This window comes from Ammodytes marinus (genome assembly GCF_949987685.1).
Source record: "Ammodytes marinus genome assembly, chromosome: 12".
NCBI classification, from domain to species: Eukaryota; Metazoa; Chordata; class Actinopteri; order Uranoscopiformes; family Ammodytidae; genus Ammodytes; species Ammodytes marinus.
The window spans coordinates 852,999-865,035 of NC_137216.1; the positions used below are offsets into that span (position 1 = coordinate 852,999).

Consider the following 12,037-nt stretch of genomic DNA (forward strand, 5'->3'; position numbering starts at 1 on the left):
TCGTTACAACGCCGTTATCGTTACTGAACGTTAAATGCGGTGCGTTACTATGAATTGATTGAATAAACTGTAATCCGAGCGCACCCCTGGCTCCATACTACACAAACTGCTCGTGAGGAGACCGGTGTGTTTTAAGTTGTGTTTTATTCAGTGTGGATGACATTATAACTTTCAGTTAGCGCCATCACGTCAGTCAGCCGGAGCGCCTGTTTAGTGAAGTTTCTTTTTCTTTCTCTCTCTGTTGTGTGAGCGTGCACGTTGCCGCAGTAACCACCTATCAATCCACGGTTGAAACGTGCTCTCCCTGAGTTTGTTTGCATCGCCCTTGTGAGTAAGTGCATGGAGTTTCCCGATCTCTATAAATTATAATTTAGGCATGTTATTAAACGGCCGCGATTCGCCGGTTGCAATAGCTGTTTAGCGTGTCATCACAAGCCGAATATTGCTATTGTTCTTTTCCTGGGATCTGTATGCTGCTGTGCATGTTAAAGAAGGAAATAAACATAGGATAAATCCTTACTCCTCCTCTCATCGTCTCATGCTTCATAGTCTGACGTTTTTGGCCTAAAGTGGTGTTTTAGCCGACACCCCTGAAATGAATCCAGTGATATTAGCAGATCAGCACGGTACATTCAGCAGTTTCCTCTACTACTTTTGTTGAGAACAAAATACTTGAAGTGCAGGATAAACCTCTTGCTGTCTGTTGATGTGCAATACATATTGAAGGTTATGTAGCCTACAAGTAGGCCTACCTGTCTGTTCTACTCATTTCAACTGACTTGTGAAAACTGCTCAGAAAAATCCAAGTTTGTTGACATAGCAACTTTTTTTTGCTATAGGCTAACGCAAACAGTTACTTTCCCTGGTAACTAGTTACTTCTATTATAAAGTAATTCAGTTACTAACTCAGTTACTTTTTGGAACAAGTAGTGAGTAACTATAACTAATTACTTTTTTAAAGTAACGTTCCCAACACTGGTTATGACCATGCACAAGCACACATCGCGCTTGCAAGTACATTAATTGTGTAGCATAAAAAAATAAATCAAACAAAATTAAATGAAATTAAATAGGGGAGAGTGGGGTGAGATGTGCCACTTTTTACTTAAAGTGACTTTAAAGTGAGGCCTTGACAGTAAAGTCTCCAACTCAAATATGTACATATATTTCAGGGTGTTGTGCATCCCCGGCAACAATAACTTTTGATCTGAAATAAACTGTTTAAGAAATATAGCTTTCGAAAAAAAAGTTGTCTTGTGGTGTAAATTGTGCCACAAGAGAAAATACCATGGGGTAAATTGTGCCATTGATACAGTGGAGTAAATAAGTATTTGATCCCTCACCAATTTTGTAAGTTTGCCCACTTACAAAGAAATGAGCGGTCTATCATTTTAAAGCTAGGTTTATTTTAACAGTGATAGACAGAATATCAAAAAGAAAATCCAGAAAATCACTTAAAAAAAGATATAAATTATTTTGCATTTCATTGGCCCTCATTTATCAAACTTGCGTGGAAACTGGTGCAGATTCTGGCGCAAATACCTCCCTACGCCAGGTATCGCGTGGGATTGATCAAACGTGTCGTATCTCGCCAATCTCGGCGTATGCCAGGCCATTATTGATAAATGCGGCGGCTGAAAACAATCGTATCACGCCCCTATATTTTCTCAGTTTAGAGGCCTCGCCCAGAGGTTTTACGACATGCATATGCGCATTACGGCACAGAAGAGGAACTTCTCTGAAGTAGAAATTGAAAGAATAACAGCGAAAGAAAAGAAAAAAAAGAGTTTCATTTCGGAGCATTACAAGCGGCATCAAAGAACGACAGAAGGCAGCAGTTAGGAAGGAAATAACTCCTGCGGTCAACAGCATTGATGTTGACAACAAACGATCTCCAGCGCTCAAATGCTACAAAACAGCATATACAATTATATGTCGCCATTTCTTTACATAGATGAAGAAAAAGTGGTCTGACTCAAAAATCGCCACTAAAAAAAGCGTGTTGCTGTTCTGAAATGCAACCAACGTGCGGGCATAATATAAGTGGTAGAGGAGAAAAAGACGCACCAACTGTCCGATAATGGTCCCCATAAAAGAAATACACGTCTGCAGAGATTTGAATTATTAAAATGTATTGGCCCTTTTAGATAGCACTACTCAAAAGGGTTTTAAAAACTAAAAATAACACATTTTGCATTTTACTGTATGACAGCATGCGCTTGGCACGAGTGGTCAGCCCGGCCGTCAGCTGCACAAGCCGACCCGGCAACGATCAGCTGTGAGAGCGCCCACTGTCCTGCTGAGCTGCTCCACTAGCAGATCGGAAAAACGTGCCGGTTAACGGTGGAAATAAATCGCTCGCTTAAGCGATCAATGACACATTAAAAGAGGAACTAACATCTAAAAAGTGCGTCAAATACATTTTTTTTTAAGTTGAATGTTGTGCCGTGTATTTTTTATCATAAAGAGCAGTGTAGGCCTACTACATATTTAATACTTAGGCTAACATTTTGAATGAATGCAGCCCCAGCTGCTCCAAGTCGAAGATAACTGCCCTTACGATAACTGCCCATGCAGCGCTCCTAAGTGGCCGGTGTGCGCACTATTGAATCAGCTCGCCTACTCAGTTTCACACCATAAGCTGCACAATTTTAAGTGATTAATATCTTTATTTCGGTCTGAGCAAACACTGCATTTGTATTACCTTCTAATAATTGTCCAACAAAGTCATCGGCTACCCGGCACAGCCTGCACTGCGAGTCCATGCTGTTTACAAACTTGCGTACACGAGCTGAGAGCTGGCGTGGGATTTGAGCGTATCCTACGCTCACGTCCATATTGATAAATGCCGAGATTTGCGTGGAAATGTACGTACACCCATTTTTCTGGTCTACACACGGTTGATAAATGAGGGCCATTCTGTGTATACTAGGCTCTGTAAACTGGTATGTAAACAAAGGGTACGTTAACACAGGGGGCCCACGTAGCCATTAAAATACTAGTTTACAGAGCATAGGCTGTGTTTTAACACCAGATTTTATTTCAGGACACATACATTCGGACATGTAGCAGATCTTGAGGAGATATTCACTGATTTTGAAAAAATATATTTTTGTCACAGGCGTGACATCCCTGAATCCACCTTTAACGTATAGATGGACTGGGGATGGATAGCCTTTTTTGTATTGATAAGGTGTCAATAAGCAAGTTAAACAAGTAATTTTTGTTTGTGTCTATTCCAAGTAGCATCTTCAGATCATGCTGCTGAGGGTTCTCAGAGCGAAGAAAACCTGGATGCTAAGGTGGAAAGGTAGGTGCACACATTGTCCACTTATACAGTGCTGCCTTAAAGTATGTGAACCCCTTGAGCCTTTTGGAATATTATTTAGTTTAACCATTATAAGTACATTTTTATCAATACCAGTATTTGTTATATTAGGGAACAAGTGTGTGTTTGTCAATTCAAAAAAAAAAATCCGGAAATCAATTGTGTAGTCAAAAGACAATAATGTTGGAGAAATTGAGTGATGAAATGGACCAATGTAATGAGAGATCTTTAGGGAAGAAATTGGGAGGGTGTAGATAAAACAGAGATCAAACCAGGTCAGTTTAGGCTCACCAAAGTGAACCCATACAGGTCAGACATGCCAAGAGGAAAGAAAATCTCAGGAAGAGAGTTGTGATGTTGCACATTTGTCTGGGGACAGCTATAAATTATCTAAAAAAAAAAGAAAAGGTGAGCTCCATCGGTCCACCGTGAGGCAAATCATCTACAAAAGGAGAGCTCTTAGAGTGACTGAACATCTGCCTAGAAGTGGACTTCCTTCAAAAATATCCACAAGCGCTGCAAGAAAAGTGATTTTTCAGGTAAAAGTCAACCCAAACATTACATCTAGTGATTAGCAGACCGCTTTTGCAGCATCTGGGACAGATGTGCATGGTTCCACAATAAAAAGAAAACTCAGTCAACATGGCTTTCATGGGAGGGTTGCTGATGAAGCCTCTGCTCTCGAAAAAGAACCAAACCACCTCTCACAACTTTGCCAGAAAGCACCTGGAGATACCCAAAGTCTTCTGGAAGTCTACTCCGTGGACAGATTAGTCCAAAATTGAACTGTTTGGTCATAACCAAAACCGCCATGTTTGGGCGAAAACGCAACTCTGCCTGCCACCAAAAGAACCTTCTCCCATGTGAAGAATGGTGGTGGCAAATGGTCTGCAAATCTCCAGATGTAATGTTTGGGTTGGCTTTTACCCAAAGAATCCCTTTTCTTGTGGCGCTTGTGGATATTTTTTGTAGGAAGTCCACTTCTAGACAGATGTTCAGTCACTCTTAAAGCTCTCCATTTGTAGATGATTTGCCTCATGGTGGACCGATGGAGCTCAACTTTTTTTAAATTAATTAATAGCCCCCATGCCCACATGTCCCCAGGTAAATGTGCAATATCAGAACTCTATTCCTGAGATCCTCTGAGATTTTCTTTCCTCTTGGCATGTAAAGGTTCACTTTGGTGAGCCTAAACTGACCTGGTTTGATCTCTGTTTTCTCATTACATTGGTCTATTTCATCAGTCAATTTGGCCCACCTGATCGGTTTACCTGCTCGATTTAACCCATTGATGACGGCTGCTGCGCAACGCCACATTGTATAGCATTGTTACTTTATCTAATTTTCATGGTGTGCGCAGCATAGAATGCACCGTCATTGGTTCAAATACACAAGGTGGGTTTTGTTGATTTTTTAAGACCACGTGACCACCCAAAAGTCGTGTGGTTTGCCGAAAATCACGTCAATAAAAAAATAAATAAAAAATTAAATACGTCGGCTGTGTCGGCGATAGTGTATTACAGAACAGTTAGTGGCATTCGGAGCGCAAAATATAGGTCTACTAAAGACTACTGACAAAAATCACACAACACATTGCATCTATTTATTAACAATATTTATGAATTTAGGCTATATTTTGCTGCTCCAACAAAAATTCAACCCAGCCAGGCGATAGTTAAGTTTCAGTTTCGTTTTCATCTCCGTGGTATACAGCCGTGGTATACAGATCATGCAGCTGATCGGCTCCCGTCTGCGTTCCAGTTGTACTGGGAAGTCAGATTTATGGTGCAAGTGATAATTGAACTAAATAATAAAATAAAGCTATCTCCTCCTTCCTATATCTATCTATCTTTATCCCTCCACTGCACACTCACTACTATCCATGCTAAAAAGAAGCAGGATTATTACCTCATTTAGCACATTCTTTTTAAATATTTTATATTATTTATTAATTTTTTTTCTCCCCCATCTAATTTTGACGATTTTTAGAAAAATGTATTGGTTTGTTAGCGCTAAAGGAGCATGTTTAAATAAAACCTGTGAACCTTAACTTTTAAATGTATTTTATTTCATGTTTCTATGTGCTACACAGGCTTAGATATTAAGGTTTTGGGAGACTTGACAATTCGTACAATTCTTTCAGAAAACCCTCAGGCATTAAGGACATGCATCCTAGATTGCCATAGTCATCAATGGGTTAAGCAATGCAGCTCAGGGTTCACAAACGTTTTCACATATAAAAGTTGTCAAATAATTTGTTTTGTTTGTTTTAACAATGTATTTCCGGAAAAGAAAAATGTTGTTGATGAACACACATCTGTTATTTCATATTAAAAATACTGGTATTGATAAAAATGTATTAATAATGGTTAAACTAAATATAATTCCAAAATGCTCAAGGGGTTCACATACTTTCAAGCAGCACTGTATATGTTCTAAAACGAGAAATCAGAGTGAATATAGGCCTACACATTTTAGACTTCCAAAAAAAAAAAAAATCATTAATCGTGTCTGGTGACAAGTCCCATACATTAGAAACCGATTCGAGCTGGGCGATAAACCAAACATGTTATCACACTAAAAACATCATATCAGTCCATCAATAATTATCAGACTAAACAATAACACAGTTTGCAGTGCACGCTGCTTCTTCTTTTTGTCAGGTGGTGAACAGATAATATATCTCGGTTGTTCAGAATGGCATGGGCGCTGCATTTTAGACAGTGAGAGACTGGTCCCAGAATGACTGACAGCATAGGCTGTCAGTCTAGGCCAGAAGACCAACATTTTTTAATGGAATCTTTTTTTCAAGGTAAATGTCATGTTTTATGATTATATTTTTGCATCAGGTTAACAAAGAAACTGGAGGAGAGACGAGAGCACAGACAGATGGGAGAAGAAGAGGTGAGGATACCAGCATGTTTGGGCCTTTTAAAGAGCAACATGCAGGTCACATTTTTCACTGAATTTATACTTAACTTTTCCTGAAAATGACCATTTGAAAAGATAATTCAGGATTTTATATGTTTTACAAAACATGTGGGCCAAAATTCTAAATGTGGCAGTTTTGAGCAAAGCCTCTATATCAAACATATCACATTACGTAACTAATTCAATAAAATAAATACAAATAATCAAACAATAAAAAAGATACAAACAGGAACCTGGCTGACCAGTGGGTGTATTGGTTATTTCCCAAACTTTTAGTGTAAAGAGTCAAGATGACGTGAAGATTCAGATGTGATAGAGTACCTCATTAATTCAATAAAATAAATACAAATAATCAAACAATAAAAAAGATACAAACAGGAACCTGGCTGACCAGTGGGTGTATTGGTTATTTCCCAAACTTTTAGTGTAAAGAGTCAAGATGACGTGAAGATTCAGATGTGATAGAGTACCTCAGTCATATGAGTACAGACACAGCCTCATGTTTCAACCCCGCAAAAATGGCCATTGGCGCTTTATTATCATTAAATGGTCAGTTTCATTTTGGGTTATTTATTTCAACCTGTGAGTTTTGTTGTGTGAGCTGACCTACCTGTGTGTTGCCTGGGATTCAGAATGAGATAATGAAGGAAATGGAACGGCGGAAGGTGGGGAAGGACACGCAGGACTTTAAGAAGAAACAGGAAGGGGAGAAAAGCAAGAGACTCCTGGAGGAGAGGAACAGAGAGAAGGCAGAGGAAAAGGCTGCTAGAGAGAGGGTTAAACAGCAGATTGCCTTGGTAAGCTCCTCTTTCTCTCTTTTCTCTGTCCTACCTAAGGATGACATCTATGTATGTATGTTAACCTTGTTCCACTTTGGTCCATATGCCCTGCAGGACCGAGCTGACAGAGCTGCACGCTATGCACAAAGCCAGGAGGAGGACCAAGCTAGCAGACGGGCCATGCTGCAGGCCAGACAGGCCCAGCTGGAGGCTAGGAAGGAGGCCTCTGTCAGGGAGAGGAGGTGAAGAGCTCACTGACATCCGGGCACTCTCTGAGTGGCAGCAAATGCATGTGCAACAAGTTTATCATATACCGTACTTTCCGCACTATAAGCCGCACTGGACTATAAGCCGCAGGTGTTATAATGTTTAATTACCATATGTAAGAATTCGTGCACAGAGGGGATTGTCGGGAAAGAGATGGCTGCTTGAGGAAGCTCCCATTTATTAACATTTCAACAAACAAGTTGCATATTTGCATAACGTATTCAAGTGTTACCATTTAGTGCAATAGCTACTAGGGATGGACACGAGTGTTTTCACTACTCGTGTGATCGCTTGCATTCCTCGAGGATCAATCGATTCCTCGTTAAACTTTTTTCTATTTTTAGAACGCAACGCATCTGTCTGCAGAACAACGGTTCACCGCAATAAATCGCTCAATGCTTATTGTCGAACAGTCACAGTTGCCATATGATATTAAGGATTTATTCCCACAAGTTTAAAACACATTTTCCTCACTGAAAGTAATTAAATAGACGGGCCACAATTTAATCCGATCGAGTAGGCCTAGGTCTGTGTTGGAGAGAAAAAAAGAGAAAAAAAGCATGGGCTGAGTTGTAACAAAAAATAGCCTAAGTCACCATTTAAAATAAGAAGGGCAGCAAATAATATTAAATGATTGTCCTACAATTTAAATACATATAAATAACTCACCAAAGCAGACAGTTGTATATCCAACCGCGTAATGCTTACTCCGTGTCCGTGAATAATTACCGCGACTAATTCCTCATTAACGGAACGTTACACCGGCCGGTTTTTGAATCTTATCCCCATATTCCCTATTGAAGGCTTCTTAACTGTTGTTGGCTCGGAGCGAATGTGCCTGAAGTAAGCCTTGCTTCTTCTTTACTTTTCTTTCCAAGCGGAGAGCACCTTGCATGCTCACCTGGAGTCTAGGCTACTCATTACTAACTGAGAGTAACAGGTGTCATCTCCCCGTTTTATAAACGTAATTTTAACATCTGCTTTGAAATAATTGTACAGTTATATTCCTGACAATGTTCTGGAGAAAGGAGAGACCGTGTTCAGCTCCGCGGTGCTGTGGAGAACACAGGCTGTGCTGCGGTGGCGCGGGGGTGGCAGTTATTTGCAGTTGCTTTTTGACACAACGCTCAGTTTATTGCACTTGCATCAAAATATTTAATTTTGTTTATTTTTTAATTTATCCGTTTTGTGCCGTTTTGTACACACATATAACATTTTAAAATAGGGGCGGCCCGCCGGCCGGCCTAAGGGCTACAAACACTAAAAAAAAACAAAAAACTATTTTCCTCATCCACCAATCGAGTTCATTTGAAACGAGGAGTATTCGATTACTGACGCCCATCCCTAGTAGCTACAGAACATATACTGTGCTGTGTAATAACAGGGTCGAAAAATTGGGAAAAAGTCGCGGCTTATAGTCCGAAAAGTACGGTAACTAGTTCTTTGCGTGAGTTAACACATTAAAGGAATAGAGGAAAAGCATAAAAACCTGGCTCATAAAAACCTTTTCCCTGAATTATCTTTTTATTTTTAATTTTTTTAAAATGTTCCTCTTTTTTATACACACTAACAAATGTACGTTAGTTTGTGTTTTTTCTCCCTCTTTTTCTACACACTAAATGTATGTTTGTTTGTGGTTCTTCAAAAACGGATAAATAAAAAGAAAATAGCTTCAAGAAACTGGGACTAGGGATAGGGATTTTCAGAGCCTGTTTGTTGTAAATTGGAGTAAGCCTTTATTAGTTGCCTTTATTAGAAGAATAACAAATACAGGACGCTGGATTAACCTGACAAATACAAGGCCAAAAAAGAAAGAATTGTAACTTGTCTGTGTGTATGTTTGTCTGAGATCAGTACCATAGCCAGGATCCAGTTCCGCCTGCCAGACGGCTCTTCCTTCACCAACCAGTTCCCTTCACACAGCCGTCTACAGGAGGCTCAGACCTTTGCTTCACAGGTCTGTCCAAACATGTCCAGAACATTGATACCTTTCCAATATGTTACATTCTTATTCCTGGGATTTTCAAATGATAACCTCCGGGGAAGAGATCACCCTTGAAAGCCTGGGGGAAAAATTATTAGTTGAATCTCACTTTTTATTTCTACAGGCAAGTCATATAGTTCTTATTTACAGTGGCATGAAGGCTGCTAAGATTCACCACCACCATAAAGTAAATACAACTTGAACCACAGATGTCGGGATAATTAATCACAATATAATTTCTGATGACATTCTCTAAATTCTTTTATTAAATCATTTTAAGTCAAAAAACAATTCCTGTTAGAAGAATACTTTCTTTGTAGTGATCCTCATAATTTCAGCATTTTCTTTTTCTAGTTTTACAGTACCCAATAGAAAGTCATCATACTCTTCGGAATAGTTACTTTTTTTGTCTTAAAGCCTGAAATGAAAATCCATAAAATCCATATTTTTCAGCTTTATTTACATATTTTGACATACAACATTCAAGTGAAATGTTGTTCCCTCCAAATGTATGAAAAATAATAAAATAAATAAAAAATAGAATAGTAGGGTTGGAAAAGTGATCAGTCCCTTTATAATAACCATTATAAACATTCTCAAGTATATCCAAACGCCTTCCAAATCACTGACGAAGTAAATTCATGAGGCTGGCTATGTTAACTAATGGTTGTACAAGCAAAAGGTGCAGTTTTCAATAAATTCACCATCTTTAGAACTATGAATGAATGATTCAGTCCTCTTCACAGCAGACTGGCCCGTGGTCGTTCTCTGCAGGTCATTCCCCTCTCTGCCCCATTTCATCTCTGTCTATCCAACCTATCTAATAAAGCATAAAAATGCAAGAGAGAGAAAAAAAGAAAAAATTCAGAGGAGAAGAGGGAAAATTAGTTTTGTGATTAAGCATCTAGGAACTAACTGTGGTGTTAACCACATGGTAAACTCTTCCTCTGTTTGTTAGAAGCTCTGTTTTAGGACACATGGAAAACCTGGAACAGCAAAATGATCCTATTGACCTACAAACATATCTACTGCTATGGCTTATTACGAAGACTCACGGTAGACTCAAAGATGACACTGTATTTTTTTCTAATTCATTAGTCAGGCTATTTAGTTTTCCTGTTGTAGAGCAGGTTAGCCATGGATAAGCATTGGTTATCATGCTGATCTTTATAAAGTCAAGTCAATTCAACTTTATTTATATAGCACATTTATAACAGCCGAGGCAGACCAAAGTGCTGTACAGTAAAATAAGTAAAATACATTACATCCAAAACATCATAAAGACACAAAAAAGCAAGAATTAAAATTAAAACAAAAACAATAGTAAAATTGTCTAGTAGACACTGCTGGGATAGAACTCTCTCAAATAGAAGTAAAAGCCAAGGAAAATAAGTGGGTTTTTAACAAGGATTTAAAATGATCAGTTGTGGCAGCAGATCTTATTTCAACTGGCAATCTGTTCCACAGTGTTAGAGCTGCAACAGAGAAGGCTCGAACGCCCCTAGTTTTGAGCCTTGTTTTGGGCACGTCCAGGAGCAGCTGGTTGGAGGACCTGAGTGCTCTGGATGGAGCGTGAACATGGATAAGTTCACTTAGATAATTAGGTGTTGAGCCATTTAGTGATTTAAAAGCCAGAAGTAAAATTTTAAAATCAATCCTTTAGCGAACAGGAAGCCAGTGGAGAGAACGGAGCACAGGGGTTATGTGGTCCCTCTTTTTTGTGCCTGTTAGGAGGCGAGCAGCCGCATTTTTGACAAGCTGCAGGCGTTGAATTGCTGACTGCTCAAGGCCCACATCGAGTGAGTTGCAGTAATCTAGGTGAGATGTTATAAATGCATTTATTACTGTTTCTAGGTCTTTGGCAGGGAGGTATGATTTTATTTTGGCTATGAGTCTGAGCTGGTAAAAACTAGATCTCACAACAGTGGAGATCTGCTTGCCAAATTTAAAAACATTATCAAAGTGCACACCAAGACTCTTTACAGATTGTTTCAGATTTACAGCCAGGAGACCAAATGTCTCTACATCAGCAGGTATTCCAAATACACTGACCTCGGTTCTAATCGGATTGAGTTTAAGGAAATTAAGGGTCATTCAGGTTTCAATGTCTTTTAAGGCAATCGAGTAATGGTTGTGGTGAACCCTTGCATTTAAGAGGCATGTAGACCTGTAAATCATCGGCAAAAAAGTGGAAATATATGTTGTACTTTGCAAAAATTGATCCCAGTGGTAGCATATATAATAAAAACAGGATTGGGCCTAAAACAGACCCTTGTGGTATACCACACGTGAGTGGGGCTGTTTCTGATGAATAATCCCCTAGGTGGTCAGAGAAGGTCCTATCTGTTAGGTATGACTGAAACCACTTGAGTGCTGTATGTTTAATTCCTACGCAGTTTTCTAAACGTGATAACAGAATTGTGTGGTCTATGGTGTCAAAGGCAGCCGATAGGTCCAACAGTACTAAAATGGCCAATCCCCAGAGTCGACAGTTAAAATGAGATCATTGAACATTCTTAAAAGAGCAGTTTCAGTGCTATGGCAGGGTTTAAACCAGACTGGAACTTTTCATGCAAGGCATATGTGGCTGGCTAGGTAGGTTTGGAGCTGTGAAATAACTGCCTTTTCTAGGATGTTTGACAAGAAAGGGAGTTTTGAAATGGGCCTAAAGTTAGAGAGCACAGAGGGGTCGAGGTGTAGCTTTTTTAACAGAGGTTGCGCGGCAGCTTGTTTGAAGGAAGCTGGGAC

The 12,037-nt window shown here is 39.4% G+C and overlaps 1 protein-coding gene across 2 annotated transcripts in view; it reads left to right on the forward strand.

The window, feature by feature from the left end:
• The window catches only part of ubxn4 (UBX domain protein 4), a 94,606-nt gene that overhangs the window by 55,490 nt on the left and 27,079 nt on the right, over positions 1-12,037 (forward strand). Inside the window, exons 6-10 of one of the 2 annotated variants that reach the window (XM_080037465.1) lie at positions 3,244-3,310; positions 6,178-6,232; positions 6,892-7,056; positions 7,153-7,280; positions 9,160-9,262. In XM_080037465.1, the coding sequence (XP_079893591.1) occupies positions 3,244-3,310; positions 6,178-6,232; positions 6,892-7,056; positions 7,153-7,280; positions 9,160-9,262 (518 nt within the window). The remainder of the gene's footprint in view (positions 1-3,243; positions 3,311-6,177; positions 6,233-6,891; positions 7,057-7,152; positions 7,281-9,159; positions 9,263-12,037) is intronic. The other variant, XM_080037466.1, reaches the window with a different exon arrangement.